General features: G+C 37.3%; 1 protein-coding gene across 3 annotated transcripts in view; it reads right to left on the bottom strand.

Annotated features, from left to right (window-relative positions):
* LOC141363076 (poly(rC)-binding protein 4-like) overlaps positions 1-22,567 on the bottom strand; it is a 99,601-nt gene that overhangs the window by 13,051 nt on the left and 63,983 nt on the right. For 2 of the 3 annotated variants that reach the window (XM_073865577.1, XM_073865575.1), the window contains exons 5-11: positions 20,432-20,548; positions 9,674-9,805; positions 8,965-9,093; positions 7,780-7,854; positions 4,179-4,250; positions 414-455; positions 212-290 (exon numbers count right to left, since the gene is read on the bottom strand). In XM_073865577.1, the coding sequence (XP_073721678.1) occupies positions 212-290; positions 414-455; positions 4,179-4,250; positions 7,780-7,854; positions 8,965-9,093; positions 9,674-9,805; positions 20,432-20,548 (646 nt within the window). The remainder of the gene's footprint in view (positions 1-211; positions 291-413; positions 456-4,178; positions 4,251-7,779; positions 7,855-8,964; positions 9,094-9,673; positions 9,806-20,431; positions 20,549-22,567) is intronic. The other variant, XM_073865576.1, reaches the window with a different exon arrangement.

The raw sequence follows: 22,567 nt of genomic DNA, 5'->3' as shown, positions 1-22,567 counted from the left end.
GCAATGTATCGTGCAGCCCTAGTGTGATCTAGACAATGGACAAACTGGTCTCAGATCAGTACTCAGTTTGGTGGGGGTTTATTTGACCCCTGAAACAAAGTGTAAACCCATAACCAGACCTGCCAACAGCAGTTGATCCTAAAAACCAACTGTGTGATTTGTCGTCTTAGATATAAAGATTCTTCAGAGAACTTGGATTGGGAAAACATACCAGACAGGACTTGAGTGGCTGTGGGCTGAGCAATGGGGGCGAGACCCTGCTGCATGGACAACTGGTGCAACTTTGCCAGCTGGGATAAAAACAGAAACATATTTAATTCATTTTATCAGACACAGTTCTTCATTCAGACACTTTAAATAAGCTAATACTTTACATATCTCAAACGTTATGCAGTAGATGAGGTTTTTCTTACCTCTGAGTGTGGAATGCCATATTGGTTTTGTACAGTATATGCCTGAGAAAGAAACAGAGATGAGTTCATATATAAACAAAATTAATGAAACATGAATTTCTCAGCACTTTATTTTTCATTGTGAAGCATCTTACACCCACTTTATCTAAATAATTGGGGGAAACTGAACAAGGATCATCCCATATTTATAGTGTGTACCAAAAGTGTAAACTATGGCCCTGTTTAAAAGAGTTTTTCCTAAGTGTCACTTATAAAATAAGTCAATGTGTCTTTAGGCAAATTTAAAGTCACAATGAAACGGAAGTAGCGATTGTCTTATTTTCCCATTCGTGACGTATATCCGAGTGAAGTGGCTTCTGAAATGAGCTATCATCTATCGACAATTGATTGGATTATTGGAAGTTGGGTCATTTTGCTATTCGCTGTGATCTTTCTCCGCGCCCCACCTTCTTGCCATTCCTCGTGACCGGAAGTAAAGAGAGATTGTTTCACATTTTTGATTAAACATTGAGGGCACATTAATTTTTGTATATTAAATATACAAATATATCATGAAAAAAACACAATATTAAAAAAAAGTCTTATTGCACACAACTTATTTTAGCTTTATTCAAAAGAAAATCTTTGTCTTTATAATCATTCATCAGAATGCAATAACTTTATCTGCTGCTGAAATAATTTTCCTGTATTGCTGACATTAGCGATTTTATTTTTAACTCCTTGCGACTTAACCATCTGGCTTCTTTATGGGAAGTAATACTCACTTTTCTTAATCATCAATTTCAGATGGCCCTACCATACATTATCTCCAAAACAGTACCCAGTTTTTTTTTGAGTAGAGTAAAATGGAATGGCATTTCCCACCCGTTTTAGTTAATCACGAGACATCTATAAGTTACTTATCGGTCTTGTGATTGACTAACCCTATTTGAAATAAAAAAATATGACAATGCAAGTCATAAAGACAAGCCAAATTTAAGAAAATCTTACAGATTAAAAATAGAAAAACTAGCTATTGTGATGTCCGATGTCTGATATGCAATGACGAACGACCAGCTATGTTTAAAGAAAATCATTGTTTGATCTGTAGCCGCCCTCCATGTTCACCAAGAGAATTGATGTGCTCGCTTAAAATATTATGTCCTTATACTGATATGTCCCATCACAGCTTTTTGAAAGTGTACAAATGTGAATGCAAAAGATCTTTGAGTCAAAGCCTCGACATCAAAGAGAATAAGAAGCCAAATAGGCAGACGCTACGAAGAACGCTACAGTACGTGCTGTTCCCAGAGGTTCCCTTGCATAACCTCGCTTAAAAGTTTAAACACGTGGAAGAGAGAGAAGAACAAGGGAAGGAGAAAATGGAGGATAAAAATCAAAAGATCAGTGATGCAGAAATGGCAGTCCATGTTAAGGAGGAACCCTAGTTTGTGTCTCTGACAGTCGGGTTAATGAACGTGACTGGACACGGCTCGCTAGGAGAACACTGTTTGGGGGAATACATGACCCTTTGGTCTCTTTCGCTTTTAAAGTTGTGATTAAACTTTTAAAAATGCAATCTGCTTCCTCCTCTCTTAAATGTCCATCAGTTGTCTTACCCCAATATCACCCAGTGGCTGTTTAGGATTTATAATTAATGTAAATCCGCTCTGCTGGGTTTAATGGTTTTACACCCATCATGTTTTTCCAAACTTGTGACTTCTGTAATTAAGATGGGCCGCGAAATGTCAATGAAATGCCAGAGCTCACCCTGTATTTATAGTCCTCTAGGGTGGTTGTGCTATCTGTCTGTATCGGAAATTCATGTGATTCACCTTCAAATTCTTAAATTCGACTCTTAAATAGTTCACTCATAATTAAAATTTTGCCATCATGTATTTACCATCATGAGTACAACCCGAAGTAAATCACATGACTGATCTTGCTGCGACTACTTTGAAAACCCAGCTTATATTTTACAAAGTTATCAAGTAAAACAGAATTTTCATTTTGGATAAGCTATTTCTTTCTCATGTAAATTGGTCATAGCCCCTGTCCCAAATGGCACCCTAAAGACTTCAGACTTTCCTGACGTAATGTTGATTTTTAAGAAGTCTGTTGGAAAGCCCACACAGATGCAGGCTCAGGAAAAGTGCGAATCAAGGATGCCCACGAGCAACCTTTTCAAACCTAAAATGACAAATGGGACACCCTACGGTCTTGTAGACTTAATGGACACATGCACGTGGCGGCCATTGTGAGTCCACAAGACCGCAAGTCAGGCCCTGTCCCAAATGGCACACTCCGGACTTATGGACTTCCTCAGAGTCCACACTTTGATGACATCATGTAGTGCAGACCTTAGGGACCCTTGACGCGAGTCCATGAGGGTGTACCAGAGTCGTATTTTGGGACAGACTCGAGCATTACGCTGGAAATAGGAAGAAAAGTTGCCCATCAGTGTGAACTCCTTCCATCCGTCGTCTGATTGCTCTTTCGCAAGGACTTCTGGGTTGGTAAAGTGGTAAAGCTTCGCCGAAGAAAGGGGCGCTGATGAGCATAAAAATGACGGATGGGACACCCTACGGACTCGTAGACTAAGCGAGCATGCGCAATTTAAGGCCACGAGGCCGAAAGTCCACATAAAGTGCGCCATTTAGGACAGGGCCTCACATGAGGTGATCCATTTGAGACGCAGCCTTGCTATCAATTTATCTTGATTGTTACCGCTAATGTTTCCATATAATTATTAGCAAAATGTGAATTATTATAAGCGCAAACTACGTTACCAGCAATGTTACCAGCATTTGATTAATATCATTTACTATCTCTTTTTTTGACGGAGCTGCGGATTTTGCATCTGAGCTCCTCAATTAAATTAACATAAAATTTGTTTATATGACTCATGTATTGTGCTCCATGTTGCTTAATGGACCCCTGGATTTCTTATTCTCAAAAAAGGCCATGTTAGCTGTGTGACATAATTCAGGGTTCCCAACCCGGGTCATGGAATTTTCAGGAATATCATGGAATTTTAAATGGACAAAATTCTGTGAATTTCAATGTTTGGAAAATACCAAGTCATTGAATATCAGGGATTTTTGTTTGTTGATTGATGATTGAATGGAACCTTAATGATTGTTCCCACACAGTATTGTTCCAATTTATCACTGATTCCTTAACGGCAAGATCAGTGTATCAAGACATGTCTTGTTTCAATATACTGAACAATATTTGGGTGGTTAACAACATTTTCATTATTGGGTGAACCATACTACTAAACTAAATTGGGTGAACCAATACTAAACAGCCCATTAGTAGATTTTATCTGTAGCTCAACTGGTAGACCATTGTGTTAGCAGCACAAAGGTTGTGTGTGTGTGTTTGATTTCCGAGGAAGACATACTGATAAAACTTCTATCATTTGCCAAATGCATAAATCATAAATGCCATGGGACCAAAATTGTGTCTATGGGGGTTACGATACCTTTAAAGTTGGCAAAACTTTACAAAATCAAGTTAAAGTTTGCGGCATCAACAAAAACAGCACAATTTCAGAGGGCTGATGGGAAAGCCATGCACAAATGGAACGAAACAACCTCAAGTCTGAAAAACAGTAATTGCTGTCCTGTCACGCCCTCTCGCTCATGTGGGGAGGACACTGGCCAAGAGGAATGACAAAGGGGAACAGAATTCCCACCTCCATGCAGGGGCGGAAGAGGCAAATAAAGAAAAAGTGGGGGGAGCACGTATCTGTGTTATCCGTCATGGATAAATGATACTCACTTGTTGCAGATCCAGCCCGCCCTGAGCCATCGAGAAAAGCGGGTGAGACGCAAACTCTGACGTTTCGAAAACCTTAGGAAGGCAAATAGGGGACAGAGACACAAACCAAGGCTTCATTCGCATGTCATCACCATTACGAATATTTATATTCGCAGCGCGCACAAACCACTGTTACTGGTGTCATTATCACAAAGCGTGATTTGAATACAGACAAAAAGGCATTAATGAAAGAAGTACATATTAATTTCATTATTAGACATGAATCTTGCTCTGGTCATGACAGATTGGTAAATATATCAAACAGACAATGTATCGTGAGTGCACACGTCAAAGCTTCTGCCACTTCCATTAATTACGCCGTCTACGAATGACTCCAAAGTGATTTTATTGCTGATGAATATTCATGAGTCTGATTAAGCTTAATGCTACTGTTGTTCATGCATAATTGTGCTGATAATGAATGGCCGTGTCAACATAAATAAACATAGCGACCACTCGACTCTCTTCTGAAGAATGTCAATTAAATAATGATTGCCAGGTAAAACTAAAAAGATTAGACATGTAGGAAAAATATCTGTGAGGGATCTACAATCTGTAATGAAAATTTCCGCAAGATTGATTTTGCAAACAATGTATGAATCAGAAATATATTTTGTCTTGCGTTTAATGATTAATGCCTATTGAGGATTTTTATATGCAAGTCATTGTTAATTCATAAAAAAAATTAATTCACATTTAATCCAACCATTGTTGCAAGTCGGGTTTGCCAATGATTGACACAAAATTGTGTTATGCTTGTTTTATGAATGAGTTGAAATTACGAAATGTGTTCAAACATTACCATAAAGGTGCAGTGTGTAACTTTAATAAGGATCTCTTGACAGAAATGCACTATAATATTCATAACTATATTATCAGTGGTGTATAAAGACCTTACATAATAAACTGTTACTTTACATGCACCGTTTGTCCCTGTACATGGAAGTCGCCATTTTGTGCCGCCATGTTTCTACAGTAGCCCTAAATGGACAAACTGCTCTACAGAGCGCATTTTGTTACTAATGTATTTTGTCTTAGACAACAACATGTTTGTCCTGTGGTGGCTACCGTAGCTTCTCTGTTTCGGTAAACGGTGGACTGAGCCGTTGGTTGCAATTCACAATCTCACTGCTAGATGCCGCTAAATTCTACACACTGCACCTTTAAACTAATAAATAGAGCTAAATTTACTGAACTCATTTAAGGGCTCACATGTAAAGTACATGTTTTGTGGGGACTCGTTCATAAAGTGTGCATATGTACAGATTTGATCGTAGAGTGTGCATACGCCAAAATCCATGGCAACGTTCATTTTTATAAAAACGATGGTGGAAAATGTATTCGCACCACTTCAAGGTCTGAACAGACGTATGCACTTGCTTGTCCGAGTGCAGCAGATTTTTTTTAAATACAAGCTGTTCTCCGCTCATAAAGGATTTGGGCTTTGATGTGCTTTTATTTGTCAGTGGCATTAATTAGACTTTGTTTGCAAGGCGATGATCTATATACGTATGCACTTTGAGAAGTGATCGTAAGATAAATTTTAGGACGGTTTCTATGCAGCATTTTATAACTGAGGCCCATGGCCTTTATATTTGTAATACTCAACGTTGTTTTCAGTCCTTCCATATCAAACGAGAACAGACACTACAGACAAGCTTGAGAAATATTTCCTAAAACACTGACTGCCCCCCACCAACACTCTTCATTGATGGACAGAATCGCTTTATTAAAGTAAATAAAGGCAGTGTGCTGTCAGCTGTGTGGAGCCGTGAGGCAATACTATATTACTGTAGCTCTGTGCTATATCGCTGCAGCTCTGCGCTATACCGCAGAGCTATACCGCTGCAGCTCTGCGCTACATCGCTGCAGCTCTGCGTTATACCGCTGTAGCTCTGCGCTATACCGCTGTAGCTCTGCGCTATACCGCTGTAGCTCTGCGCTATATCGCTGTAGCTCTGCGCTATATCGCTGTAGCTCTGCGCTATATTAGTTTAGCTCTGCGCTATATTACTGTAGCTCTGCGCTATTTTACTGTAGCTCTATGCTATATTACTGTAGCCCTGCTATATTACTGTAGCTCTGTGCTATATTACAGTAGCTCTGTGCTATATCACTGTAGCTCTGTGCTATATCACTGTAGCTCTGCGCTATATCACTGTAGCTCTGCGCTATATCACTGCAGCTCTGCGCTATATTACTGTAGCTCTGCGCTATATTACTGTAGCTCTGCGCTATATCACTGTAGCTCTGCGCTATATCACTGTAGCTCTGCGCTATATCACTGTAGCTCTGCGCTATATCACTGCAGCTCTGCGCTATATCACTGCAGCTCTGCGCTATATCACTGTAGCTCTGCGCTATATCACTGTAGCTCTGCGCTATATCACTGTAGCTCTGCGCTATAACACTGTAGCTCTGCGCTATATCACTGTAGCTCTGCGCTATATCACTGTAGCTCTGCGTTATATCACTGTAGCTCTGCGCTATATCACTGTAGCTCTGCGCTATATCACTGTAGCTCTGCGCTATATCACTGTAGCTCTGCGCTATATTACAGTAGCTCTGCGCTATATTACAGTAGCTCTGCGCTATATTACAGTAGCTCTGCGCTATATTACAGTAGCTCTGCGCTATATCACTGTAGCTCTGCGCTATATCACTGTAGCTCTGCGCTATATTACTGTAGCTCTGCGCTATATTGCTGTAGCTCTGCGCTATATCACTGTAGCTCTGCGCTATATCACTGTAGCTCTGCGCTATATTACAGTAGCTCTGCGCTATATCTCTGTAGCTCTGCGCTACATCGCTGCAGCTCTGCGTTATACCGCTGTAGCTCTGCGCTATACCGCTGTAGCTCTGCGCTATACCGCTGTAGCTCTGCGCTATACCGCTGTAGCTCTGCGCTATACCGCTGTAGCTCTGCGCTATATCGCTGTAGCTCTGCGCTATATCGCTGTAGCTCTGCGCTATATTACTTTAGCTCTGTGCTATATTACTGTAGCTCTGCGCTATTTTACTGTAGCTCTATGCTATATTACTGTAGCTCTATGCTATATTACTGTAGCTCTGTGCTATATTACAGTAGCTCTGTGCTATATTACTGTAGCTCTGCGCTATTTTACTGTAGCTCTATGGTATATTACTGTAGCTCTGTGCTATATTACAGTAGCTCTGTGCTATATCACTGTAGCTCTGGGCTATATCACTGTAGCTCTGCGCTATATCACTGTAACTCTGAGTAAATCGTGGGGTAATTTTGATATTTGGCTGGGGTATCACTTTAAAAAGTACAATAATCATCCGGGCGCATACTATTATGCAATATTTTCTCTGTATTGTCTCTGTTTCCACTGAATAATAACTAGAAGGTCTAAACAGATCAAATTTTGACACTTGCTAAATGACAGTGCACAGTCAGTCCTAAAGATTAGATTTAGGAACAAAAATCGTATTAGTGTGAAGACCTTGACACTTAATGATGAGTGTTATGAGAAGAGAAAGTGAACACTTGGTATTTTTGGTGACAAATTCACGTTTTTTGTTATGTTGAAGTTTTTACCTGATTTCCAGCTAGAAGAACCGCACTTGGAGCGGGACTGGGGCGGTACGGGATTGTAGCACCCTTCGGAGGAGACTGTAAACGAAAAGTTAAGCAATTAATACTCTTTTAAGACAAACACCTTAAAGTTTCAAACTGCGAGCATCATATTGATAGAAGCCGAGGTTTCTCTGTACCCGAGGAATCAGCAGCAAGTCATTTAAACATATTATCTTAATGAGTGGAAATACTGACGCAGCGCACAAAAGCAGCACATTTATCGATTAGTTGCATCACTTAAAAGCACACCATTATCCTCTTACAGGAAGTCATTCGGTGGATTGTTTCAGAATGCTTTTGAGAGCATTAATGCTTGCTCATGATATTCTCAGATGGAAAATTTGCGATTAGAGGAAGGGTTTCCAAACGTGAACAGGAATGAAGTGCACTCCGAGCCTGTTTTATTCGACTTACGTCACTATGATGGAGCCAATTATTACAATCCAGATTGTATCACAAACAGCATTTAAAAAGAGAAATCACTGCTTCTCTGGACAACGTAAAAGTCCGGAGGACATTATCTTACATGAATAAAATAGATAATAAGTATTTTTTCAGATAAATTGAAGATAAAACACAAGATGAAGAGTTCAAATCAGGACTGATGTGAAGAAGACTCACAGCTCAGCAACTAAACAAAAAGATTCTTTTAAAATATTCATTGGGTGACTTTGCATAATTTGCATCTTTGGATCAGCCGAGGATCCTAAAATGGGGCTCATAGCCGTCACCACCGCCCCACTCTTCTGATCGTTCAACAATAAAACAGAGAGAGCAGGATGTGTGCGGTGCAATCCCACCGATTAAAAAGTAAAATCTTTTCCTGAAACATTAAAGAAAACCATTTGCGAGCAAATTCATTTCACGCTCTTGGACATCTGAGTAACCACGTTCGCTAATCATTGCTGTACTGATTTTTAATACGTAGTTAGTTAGATCAAGCATCTAACTAAAAAGTATTTGACAGCTGCAAACAGCCATAAAAATGGCTAACACCGATAAAAGTACGCCGTCTTTGAAGTATGGAAGCCTTTGAGGACTATCACACAATAGTCATCCGCTACTAAGTGAATGCATGCATATCAATTCTGCAAATGGATCTGCTATTGCTTAATAGCTTAATAAAAGTCTCAAGAGTTGAATCACCTCCAGTATTACAGTGCAGATGAGTTTGACACACTGGATGATGGCGTCTTGACTGCCGGATATCGTCACTCCTCTCTCTGTGGAGTTAGGGAGCAGATCTCCAGCCACCTGGACCTGAGCTCCTGTTTTCTGAGACATGGGAAGAACAAGCTGTTAGTGTTCCTGTAGGAGAGGGTATCATCTAGAAAGCACATGAAATGTGCTTTCTAATGTAGATGTTAGTACACTTATACAAAGGTGTGTTGCTACATTTTGCTCATTATAGGCAACATTTGTTCCCAACGTATGGTTAGGTTGGAGCACACTCGAAAGCAAAGTGTTTCTGTGAAAACCCTTGTAGCCTAATAGCTACTTTAAGAAACCCCATGAAGCGAACAGGAAGGACTACAAACACTGTGAGTTCTAACTTAAAAGCCTCCAAACTTTCTTGCTTTGATTAGCTTAACGCACTTGCTATTCCCCCAACTCGAGCAACCCTCCCTTTCCCCGCTCCTGCTGCAAGTGCATTACAGAATGCTGTGAACTTAGCGTGACGGACCATTCAATATTACCTCATGACAGCCCAGAGACCATAAATGTAAAATAAATGGGCTTTTACTGGCATCCAAAGCCATGAAATATGCATCGGCGAAAGCAGTCCCAACATAGACGTCCTTTGGAGCAGAAGGAGAAACATAGGAATATGGAAAGCCGGTATAATGGCACTCACCTCTCTGATCTCTTTGATTTTGGATCCGCCCTTGCCGATGAGCGAACCGCACTGGCTGGCCGGGATAACCAGCCGTAGTGTGACCGGAGGCTTACTGGTGACTGTGCCGTTCGCCACAAGTGCAGCCAAATCCTTGAGGGCCAAACACAGAATGGACATTGTGTTAAATGAAAGTTTTCGCAAGTTGACCCCAGGTTACTTGAATAAGAAATGTAATGTTTTTAACATAGGGTTCTTGTTAGTTTTGTGATAAAGGGATCCCTAATGATAAAGTATTTAGCTTTGGTGGTAGCTACCAAACACATGCCTGATCTTCTTGGGAATCCTTGGCGAACTAGAAACCAGCTTCCATAAACTGGACAGCAGGATAAAACATGATTAAGCGTTGACCTTTTTCAAAAACAAAATGGATCCATTTCTGCTATATTCCACATGAGTGACACAAGAGGCAATTATTTGTTTTTGGCAGTAAAATACTTTGTTCAAAACTCAACGGACATATTTGTCTCAGTTGAGACTGTGAAGGCGGTGCAACACTGTTCAAGCAAATCCGGTCACTCCCGTTCAAATACAGTAATTTGCAAGAACTGTGAACTCCTTTGATGCAAAAGTGGTATTTTCAGACCCTTGTGGCTTTTGGGCACAATCTAATGAAATGTTATTTAAGCTACTTTAATCAATTTCCCCATTCAGAATCGATGCACCCTGCTTAACAAAAGGTTACTGTTGATTGAACACAAGTTGCATCACATTTGAAGACACCTATTGATTTTCATGACCAGATTAAATGATATTAACCAACCTGTCAACCTCACAGGTAATCTCTATCAAGTTGTGACATGTACTCGCGTGGTGGATTATGCTGAAGGAACCGTTAACCCAACAGTATACTGAAGGTCAAGGAACCATGGCCACTCTGAATGACCAAGGATAACCCAAGAGGCCATATGAACCAATCCTGTTTTGCTTTGTGCTGTGTCATGTTTAGGGACGAGGAAAGTCTCCACAACCAGTAAATCATTCATTCACGGACGTCTAACGCTGAAGAACGCAACACACGTCAAGCAGAAATCCTGTACATTTCAACCAATCAGAGGATGACTTTCGAGCTGTTTTTATAAAAGTGTGCCATATGCATCCAACATTCAGCCAACGGTCTGTGGGTGTGACGTCTGAGCCCGAGATGACTCTTTTCTATACATTGAAAGTGGATGGTAACTGAAGCTGTCAAGCTCCAAAAGCACAAACTAACCATAATCAAAGTAGTATGGATACAGAAAAAATGTATTCGTTATTCACAAAAGAATCTTCCATGACAGCTATTCATTCATTTTAAAAGAGCATTGATTAAATAAATGATGAACTGTTTCTTTAAAAATCTTGAAACCTTAATGTGATTTCTGAAAATAGCCTCATATCAGCAAAAAACGGACTTGTGTTCCACCCTCATATTCTTGCCACTAAGAGAAGTCAGTTTCGACGTCCATTATTCACCCGGTGCACTTTCACAGGCTTTTTCTTTAATTAAACCAGGTAATAAATATCAGACCGAATCGCGGCCACCACCGCTGCAATCAATTAGGGGGGAAAGAAATCTGCCCGGGTTTGAAATGTAAATAGTGTGCGCTGTCTCCCTGCCCATCAACTCGACCGCACCTACGTGAGCCGAATATATATACACAGAGCGACGTCTCGGCAAGTAGTGCCTCCTCTTGTTTAGTGTTTCCATTAGCACTGGGGGTTTGAGAGACGCTGCTTTTGTGTTCTTTCAACGTCTCATCCTGAAACCTCCAGAGAATGAAGAGGAGGTGGAAAAGAGAAAGTTCTCGTTGATGTTACAGCATTTCAGAGAAACAACCGAATGCCTGACAAAATCTCAAGACTTTTTTTCGTTCCAACACTTGCTCTTTTTTGGTCAAAGGAATAATGGTGTTGGAAAAGCAACTTTGAAACTATAGGTAGAAGTTAGTCTATAGCTGAACTGAAGTCAATAGATTATTTTTAAGTAGTACTTCACTACAAACTACACTAAAGCTGGAAGCTACACAAAAGTCACAAAAAAATGTGTTTATTTACATGAACCGAACCGAATCATAAAAAAAAACCTTCCACCATCTGTACACTCTCAGACAAAAAGGTACTACAGTTGTTACTGAGACAGCATCTTTTAAAAAGGTCCTAATATGTATCATTTTGGTACATATATGTACCTCAGAGCCAGAGGCAAATTTCAAATAAATTCTTTCTTTTTCGACATCACCAGCTCGGAACCAGGAAAAGTGGTTCTTAAGTAGCACCAAAACATTGCTGGTCTAAAATTAAGAACTGATTGCATCAGGGGCGTTGTGCACACCAAAGCTTTTAAACGTGGCTAAAAATGCCAGGCGGACACTGACTGCCAACTTTTTTCAGGCGCTCCCATCACGAAAATTAACCATGGTTTTACTACAGTAAAAAAAATAAAAAAAAACATGGTAAGTGTAGTAAAACCATGGTTTTGCTGATAGTAATCAATACTCCAAAAACATGGTTACGTCGTAAGGGTTTGGTTGTTATGATACTTCTGCTTTGTTTATCAGTCGTTGAACGATGCGGCGGTTGGTTATTGTGATATTTGTCCCACCCCTCCACCACTGTGATTGACGAGCTGAGATTTTCACTCACAGTTAAATATTTTTCAACTCTCGCTGTTCAGCGCTGAGCAAGGAAAAAACGGAGAGCGCGGAAAAAATGCCAGCTAATGACTTTTTTGAAAAGCGCAGCGCTTTCATCGGAAACAATTGAAGACATACGTCGCCGGCCGGCGTAAACGCTTTGGTGTGCACACTTGCTTACTGTGTCACAATACTAGGAGGGTAGCTACATGCTAAGGCTAATGTTCTGTGTAAATTATAAAATATGTTATGCCCGTACCGTTATTCTCAATACATTAATAAATGTTCATATAAATTATATAAAGCAAATGCCGCTGAGCGCTTGCTATGATACTTCTGCTTTGTTTATCAGTCGTTGAACGATGTGCGGTTGGTTATTGTGATATTTGTCCCACCCCTCCACCACTGTGATTGGACGGCCGAGTGAGAGTGACATTGACGAGCTGAGTTTTCACCCACAGTTAAATATTTTTCAACTGTCTGCGTTCAGCGCTGAGCGAGAAAAACTTCCTAGTGCTGGCGCTCAGTGCCGAAATAAACGCCAGCTTTTGGCTTTTTTGAAAAGCGCCGCTCTTCCATTAGAAACAACTGAAGACATAAGTCGTTTGCCGGCGTAAACGCTTTGGTGTGCACGCTCGCTTACTGTGTCATGATACAAGGAGGGTAGCTACATGCTAATGCTAACGTTGTTCTGTGTAAATTATAAAATATGTTATGCCCATATAATTATTCTCGATCGCAAACTCCGTTTTTATATAATACCGTATTTTCGGTCTATAAGCTGTTTTTTTAATATCTTGGCTGGTGCTGCGTCTTATATTCAGGTGCACCTTGTAAGTCAGTATGAATTAATTTTGACATTTATGAGACAACATTACCGTCTACAGCCGTGAGAGTCCGCTATATGCTGCTTCTGTATTTATGTAATTCAATGGATTCAGTGATGCGGAATGACGAGTATGCAAACTTCACGCTAGTTGGCTTGTTCGGTTAATTTAGACTATTCAACCTTCCAGGTAAGTTCTGTATGTTATGGTTTATCGTTTAAATAACTGATAATATTACTTTAACGTACAGACATCTATTTAGCCTGCTGTTCTGTCTGCTATTGTTTAGTTAAATAACTTGCCTTTCCAGATTAAATGTCTGTTCTTCGGCTTGGATGTTGTGAAATAATTTTCTAAATAAAGGCGACGTATAGTCCACTGTGACTTATATATGTTATTTCGTCTAAATGACGCATTTTTGAATGATGCTGCTTATACTCCGATGCGGCTTATAGTCAGGAAAGTACGGTATATATTACGTCAAGCTGCATGTACAAGTTGGATTTGCTGCATTTGGATGCTAATGTAGGTAAGCAAAGCAATGACCATTAATAATGTTTATATAAAGCACTAGGTTTTAACCAGCATACAGTACTTTCTTGTGGAAATGGGGCATAAGGTACCAATGTGTACCCTTTGAAGTACCTTTTAGGTACAAAAGTGTACTTTTTATAAAAGGTACCACCCCAGCAACTTGTGTACCTTCTTGTACGCCGACATGCATAAACAATACACCAACGTAAAGTTTGTTTTCAGAATGTAGCTAGTAATTGAAATGCACTACTAAAATGAATTTAACTTACGGACAGTTCACTTCGTTTGTTAAACCGGAAAAATATGAAAGACTAGTGAGAAAGGGATGTCTGTTCTCCTTATTCTCAATCATAATATACAATATCGCATGAAACTCTTTCACCTCTTCCCTCACATCTCATTTAACAACTTGATATTAAAATCCCAATTAAGATATTGCCCTCAACAGATTGACTTTGTCTGAGGTTTAATAAGAGGGCACAGAATTTATTACACTTTGTAAGATCCCTTGGTCAGATGAAACTGAAATGTGAAGCTGACAGTTTTAATAACACATAGGAAAGGTTGAAAGGATACTGGTGGCAGAGTGGGGTGTATCGTATTGTTATTTTTCTTGGTTGTCATTCAAAGGCTTTTGTTCTGTTGAACCTGCGAGTTTTTTGTGTCTAGAGTTTCAAAAATGTTTCAATTTTGGAGGTCTTTCTTTTGGTCGATTTATTTATAACAGAGAAGAAAGGGGAACTGGGAATGATTTTATTATTAGTGTTTATAGAATGCAATGCAACTTTTTAGGTGATTTTCTCAATATTTAGATTTTTGCATCCTCCATATTGTCAAATAGTTGTAAATATTGTGATATCCTAACAAACGCATCAATGGAAGCTTAATTAATCAACTTTCAAATGATGTATAAATCTAAAAAAAAATAAAATGGCTTTGTGGTCCACAATATGGCTCACATATATAAAAGTATATACAGTGTAATATTTTTAATTTTTTAATTTCCTAATTTTGTGCATTTCTAGGCACAAATGTTGTTTTTTTCTCCCTATGTAATGACTTGCACTAGAGTCCAAGCACACAGTCTTAGTCTCATGACATGTCTCATGGTTCATTTATAGCTTAAAAAGAACAACTCCAGTGTTCTCCACTCCCTTTAAAATCCCAAAAGCCTCCGCTCTCGTTCGATTGTGCCACAGATCGACAAAACCACATCGATTTACCCCTCCATGTTTACTACATCTACAGTAACGTTCGGCATCAAAGTTGTGTCAGACCTCTTGTAAAATTCATCCAGTAATCCTCATCACATGCTCAGCATAGGTGAAAGTCCATCATGCCTCCAGGATTTCTATATCGGCCGCTCCTTTATGGGTAGAAGGAAGCGGGCACCGGGTGTGGGAGATTCCTAACAGATGTTTAATGAATGGCACCCTGCCTGCCCTGAACGGATATGAAGTATATAATGGATTTAGCATGAGTAAGAAGATTCATTATTACTTGGTAGGGGATGAGATGACATGCTGCAGGCAGACAGATACACATCATTGACTGGCGGTTATATAACTGTACTGATGTCATTAAAAATGCTAATTTAAGTTGCAATAAGCAAGGCTGTGTATTTAAAATGTTTTGATCACTGCCTGTTAAATTTGCATTGTGTAACTTTAATAAGGATCTCTTGACAGAAATGCAATATAATCTACATAACTATATTATCAGTGGTGTTGTTTTTATTACCTTAGAATGAGTCGTCGTCGTCATGTTTCTACAGTAGCCCTAAATGGACAAACTAGAGCGGGTGATTCTAGCGAAAATGTTCATTAATGCAATGTGTCCATGACTGGATTTGGGTTCTTTGACATGGAAATATTTATAACTAAAAAATGTAAAAAAATAAAAAGCTTCAGTGCATGTTATACTATAAACATTTACAGTAAAGAAACATGTGGGATTTGGTGATCATTGACAAATAATAAGGAACATAAATGTGTCCAAGACCAATTTTCTCATCCTCCGCAACAATTTTCAATCATTGTTTAAGCCCTCAAGGAACTAACATTTTCAAAAAAAAAAATTGTTGTAAGGGACATAATTGACTGTGACACTCAAGATGGCTACCAGGTAAGCAGTTCTTATTTTTCTCTCCAGATAAAAGTTGAAATTGTGTTTGTCAAAATACCCAAACAACTTTTTAGTTCTCATTACCGAAACATGAGTTTGTAAATGCATATATTTAATGTAATATCATGTTGCGGTAATGATAATTTTTGATAATGATAATCTAAAAAATGTAAATAATTATATAGGAAATATTTTTTTAAATCCTCTGAAAATAATGGTTATAGTAAGTTTAGACCTTAATCTTATGTGTGCAAAAAATAAAATTGGCTTCAAGGGCTTTTTAAATGCATATATTTAATGTTATATCATGTTGCGGTAATGATCATTTTTGATAAAGATTAAAAAATGTAAATAATTATATAGGAAATTTTTTTTAAATCCTCTGAAAATAATGGTTATAGTAAGTTCAGACCTTAATCTTATGTGTGCAAAAAATAATAATTGGCTTTAAGGGCTTTTTAAATGCATATATTTAATGTAATATCATGTTGCGGTAATGATAATTTTTGATAATGATTAAAAAATGTAAATAATTATATGAGAAATATTTTTTAAATCCTCTGAAAATAATGGTTATAGTAAGTTCAGACCTTAATCTTATGTGTGCAAAGAAAATTGGCTTCAAGGGCTTTTAAATGCATATATTTAATGTTATATCATGTTGCGGTAATGATCATTTTTGATAATGATTAAAAAATGTAAATAATTATATGGGAAATATTTTTAAAATCCTCTGAAAATAATGGTTATAGTAAGTTCAGACCTTAATCTTATGTGTGCAAAATAATAATAATTGGCTTTAAGGGCTTTTTAAATGCATATATTTAATGTTATATCATGTTGCGGTAATGATCATTTTTGATAAAGATTAAAAAATGTAAATAATTATATAGGAAAAATTTTTTAAATCCTCTGAAAATAATGGTTATAGTAAGTTCAGACCTTAATCTTATGTGTGCAAAAAATAATAATTGGCTTTAAGGGCTTTTTAAATGCATATATTTAATGTAATATCATGTTGCGGTAATGATAATTTTTGATAATGATTAAAAAATGTAAATAATTATATGGGAAATATTTTTTAAATCCTCTGAAAATAATGGTTATAGTAAGTTCAGACCTTAATCTTATGTGTGCAAAAAAATAATAATTGGCTTTAAGGGCTTTTTAAATGCATATATTTAATGTAATATCATGTTGCGGTAATGATAATTTTTGATAATGATTAAAAAATGTAAATAATTATATGGGAAATATTTTTAAAATCCTCTGAAAATAATGGTTATAGTAAGTTCAGACCTTAATCTTATGTGTGCAAAAAAATAATAATTGGCTTTAAGGGCTTTTTAAATGCATATATTTAATGTAATATCATGTTGCGGTAATGATCATTTTTGATAATGATTAAAAAATGTAAATAATTATATGGGAAATATTTTTTAAATCCTCTGAAAATAATGGTTATAGTAAGTTCAGACCTTAATCTTATGTGTGCAAAAAATAATAATTTGCTTTAAGGGCTTTTTAAATGCATATATTTAATGTAATATCATGTTGCGGTAATGATAATTTTTGATAATGATTAAAAAATGTAAATAATTATATGGGAAATATTTTTAAAATCCTCTGAAAATAATGGTTATAGTAAGTTCAGACCTTCATCTTATATGTGCAAAAAAAGTTTTTTTTTTAATTCTGATGCTGGACACCTTCTAAATTAGGATTTTATGAGAATCACCCGAGTGTGTTTTGTCCCTACGTTGTCTCAGACAATGATGTGTTTGTCCTGTGGTGGCTACCGTAGCTTTGCGTTTTGAAAATGAGGAGTTAGCTGTGGACTGAGCAGTTGGTTGCAATTTACAATCTCACCACTAGATGGCGCTTAAAGTACCACATTGTGCCTTTAATATGTGTAATGCAAGTAAATGTATGTTTACAAAAAAGTATATAAACATCTACACAGTGGACCTTTAAAGGTGATGTATGTTGCCAACCCACTACCATCACTGAATAAAATCACAAGACTTTTCAAACAAGTTTCCCAAGTCTTTGATTCGCTAAACAAATAGATAGTCCCGCCCTAAACTCATACCATTGGGTTAGCCTGTAAGATTCCCAAATAAGCAAAACAATGCCAGTCTCAATGTTGATATTTTTTAGGGAATATTGGCATACGAATGGCTTAGTTAAATTAGTCTGCGTATTAAGCTATAATACAAGAAAGTATTTCAACATGCCACACATCACCAATCGTGTTTTAGTCCCAAAGCGTTGCGTGATGTTGAAGTCTAGCGTATGTTTCTTCGTGGAGCTGTATGTCTCCTCATCAATCGCTCCCTGGCATCGCCCAGGGGGTTGTTATGTGTGTGGGAGCCCAAATTATTTCTCTGGGATAATCCCACCACAGACAGGCACCCCATTGCTATGGGACCGTTTGGAGATAAATAAAAACTACCCACTGCTTTTCCCAGATGTTCCAGCAAACCTTTTCCTACAGTTGCTGAGATTCAAACACTATTCAACTACTACTGTAAACGTTTGAATCATTCTGACCGTGTATACCGCAATTTAACTATATTATCTCATGTTAGACAGTATATACTTTTTTGTAAATATTTATTTGCATTACACATATTAAAGGTGCAATGTGGTACTTTAAGCATGTGGTACACGAAACGCATAGAGAAGCTACAGTAGCTGCCACAGGACAAACCCGTTGAAACAACGTAGTAAAAAAAGCCCTCTTAAGAGCAGTTTGTTTGTTTAGGGCTACTGTAGAAACATGACATCTCAAAAAGAGGACCTAGTAAAATTCCCAGAAAGCCCTCTGTGTGAACAAGACGCAGAAACAATGTGTAAGGGTGGTAGTGAGGACTACGGCATGCCCCAATTGTTGCCCAGTTGTTGCAATGACAAGCGTGTGTCATTGCAACAATTAAGTTATGGTTCAGCTCTTTAAAACGAGGGATTTACATGCAGATTAACATTTAAGACGAAAAAGGTCTGCAAACTTGACTGAAGCTGAGATCAAAGAGCTCGTCACTCTCCGCGCTAAAGCGGAGATCATTTTACAGCTAAAAGAATAGCGCGTTACGTGCTCATATGAGCTTATAATAAACAAAAATGTACGTGTGTCATCGCAACAAGATATATCGTTCAGCTATTTAAAATGGGCGTTTTAAATGCACATTAACAATCACGACGAGAAATGTCTGCAAACTGGACTGGAGAGAGAATTAACGGATAATAAGCAAACTACCAAGAAATAAAAACTAGGAGAACGCAGAGAATAAAACTACCAAGTGCAGGACTTTAAACACAGCACGTTTCTTTACTGTATCTTTACGATAATCAGAAACTAATATTTGAGCTTCACACCGTTCCATGGAAATTCGTATTTTAAAAAGTGCCTAATTCGTACGACTTTTTACGATCTAATTTGTACGATTTACTAGTGATGTTTAATTGAATTACGGTTCATCATTGTTGTAATAATCGTACATTTTTGTACAATCCATATCGTATAAATGTATACAAAATAGCAACATCATAAAATAGTAAAAACCAGTATATTTAAAGAGCACCTATTTCATTGCTAAAAACAATGTTATTTTGTGTATTTGGTATACTACAATGTGTTAGCGTGGTTTATGGTATAAAAAATATTTTCCACATTTTGTAGCTCCAGATATCCCTGCCTTCCTCAAACGCATTGATTTTGTACAAAGTTTATCGATCTAAAAAGCTCTGTGTCCCTGATTGGCCAGCTAATCTGTACGTTGCGATTGGCCTGAATACCTCTGACCATGTGACGCTCCTTACCATGTTTGAAAGATTCAGACATGTCGGTCTTGTCTACATCAACAATCACAAAAGTAAACTGTTGCCTACAATCCGTGGCCCCTACACTAACAGGATTTTGTTACTCGAACCCGAGAACATTGAGACAAACAGACCCAGTTCCGGCTGCCGTAGAGGTCAACACACCACTGATCTACTGGCCGTCCTTCAACGTGATGTCCAGCCGATGCCTGACCAACGACCACCGACGGAACCCGTTTAATCTCCTTATCCGTTTACATACCGTTTAAATCCCATATATATATGGGATTTAACCAAGGGTTTTTTTCCTCCTAGGACTTTTTTCCCTCCTAGGCTTAAAAAAAGTCGGGAGGTTTTTCTCCTAGGGGGTTTTCAACCCCAGGGAGTCAGCCGACATTGTCTTAACTTAGCACTTTCTTCTATTTTTACATTATTAATAGGCTCGCTTGTTAAGTTTATTCATAGCCGCTGTATTCTGCTACTTATATTGTCTGTTGATTTTTCTGTGTTTTCTGTGATTTTTCTGTAAAGCTGCTTTAAAGCAATTACCAATTGTGAAAAGCGCTATATAAATAAAATTGAATTGTTTTTTTTTGTCCAAGAAAAGAGACGCATGTCATCGTTTACTTTGGGGTATGTAACTTTTGCATATCGTTAACATGTACTAATACACACCTACACGCCAAAGGAAATTTTAAATCGTCAAACGTACGTTAGTTGTTCTTTAAATTACATTTTCAACCCTGAATAGATGTCATATACTGTCTATAAGATGTAGTGTGTGATAGTGTACTCACCTCCTCTAGTTTGATTGTGATCATGGTGAAGGCTCTAAAGACACACTCTGTAGCTCCTGTGATGGTGATGATTCGCTCTGGGCACGAGCCTTCTGAGATATTGATACGTGCATTACTCTGTATGGATGAGAAACAGAAGAAAAGAAATAGATATAATTTGTGTTTAATGCACTCATCCTGTTACTTCCTGTTGTTCCATTTACTTCCTCTTACATCTTACCAAAAAATTACAAAAGCTGCATAATGACACAAATAATGCAAATTTATCTTCTCTTGTTTTTTGAAAAGAAAAGAAAATTTTAAAGCTTTAGAACCAGGTTGAGTATTTTAATATTTTTTTTTATTTTTTTTTATTAATTATTACTGTTTTGTTAATAATATTTGTATGCCAGCAGCATTCAACCAGCTGTTATTTTACCCAGAAATCCATAATGTGTTCTTCTAGTAGAGATCTGGACCGGGCCGTGTGATTCACTTTCCTCGCAGGCCTCTCCGACTGTCTGCTTCACTTAAACTGATCTCTCTATCAATCGTGCACAAATGCATGCGCCGCTCCACCACTCCTTAACTCATTCACTGAGAGTTTACATCATAAGGCATGTCACTTTCTTTTCTAGGACCTTTATATCAAAGCTGTAATGTTAAATATCATAACTACATTTAGGCAATGGTGGTGCTTGTGCCACACTACTTATATATGTTGTTGCTTATGACAGTGCAGATTATTTTTAACATTTAACATTAAACTCTGTCATCCTTCGTTCACGCTCATATCTTTCCAAACCTGTATGACTTTCATTTTTCTGTGAAACACAAAAGATGTCATAGCCTATATGACTTGGGATCAATATTTCAGTTTCTCTGGAGCTATATGATAGCTTTGTGTTAGCGGCAGACTGAATTTGAGGTTTCATTTACATTTATTCAAGCGATATGTGTGTCACGATTGGGTAAGCCGACACATCAATCAATAACATTTAGCCATGTCATGCCAGACGTGGTGCCTCAATTTAAAATCTTTTTTGTTGTTGTTGCTAAAATACTCTGAATATAGCGTACAAGTCACATGGGCAGACCTGCATTTGAAATCACATACTTTTAATAAAATGAAGTATAGTATGTTTTATATTGTATGTGTGGTTGAAGTATGAATTCAATCTGGATGTACTACTTCCACCAAGTTCGTCTACACTTATGACATATTAACAACAAGCGTGATTATAATTTATTCAAATGTTGTACAAGTACAATATAGACATCATTAATACATGTCTTCAATACATAAATATAACAAACAAACAAAAACAGTTTGGCAAGATGAGAAAAAAACTTGTTTTAAAAGCATGCATTAGTTTTTTTTCAATGCACATATTGTATTTATGTTGATTTTATGCAATAAAAAATTACATTTGCACCATTTTTATGAAAGTTAAGACTGAATGGATCGGAAAATGTTAAATGGTGTAACCGCCAATTGTGCCAAAGAATGAGAAATATTAAATATTTTATCCACCTTGATGGCATGTAAGCATAATCATAAAAAATCATTTTAAAATATTATTTTATTAGTTATTTCTAAATGTACATTTTAATGCGTTTTTTAAATATTTTTCCTGAAATATCCTGAAAACAGCTGTTTTCTAATTAATCTTTGACAAACGATGTAAAAATGTATATAAAAAATAATATTACACTAAACTAGATGATTATATTTTATTCCACATTTTTATGAATATATTTATATTTTCATAAAAAAAACTAGTTACACCAATTGACACAGACCGGTTACACCACATTGACATTTTTTGCAATTATCCCCCAAATATTCTTTCAAAATGAAATAAAACCAGAAATTTTAAACTTGGTCCTCAAAAAAGAGAATGTATGTATGTTATCTGCAAATTTATTTTGAAATTTTAACCCTTTTACATTTAATTAAACCATACGGACACAAAATAATTAACGTACGTCACTGAAGTTCAAGTTTGGTAAATTTTGCGAATTTGTAGCACGTCTTGATCGATACGTCAAAGTGTGACCTTTTCAGGTAAAGAAAAATCAAATAATGAAAACAACAATATTGCACAATCGTATTTTGTACAAAAATAATAAAAGCAGCCATTATGGTACATTTAA

The sequence above is a fragment of the Misgurnus anguillicaudatus genome, unplaced genomic scaffold, assembly GCF_027580225.2.
Source record: "Misgurnus anguillicaudatus unplaced genomic scaffold, ASM2758022v2 HiC_scaffold_32, whole genome shotgun sequence".
Lineage (NCBI taxonomy): Eukaryota > Metazoa > Chordata > Actinopteri > Cypriniformes > Cobitidae > Misgurnus > Misgurnus anguillicaudatus.
The sequence above is the reverse complement of the archived record's forward strand: the minus strand, read 5'-3'. Positions and strand labels throughout refer to the sequence as shown.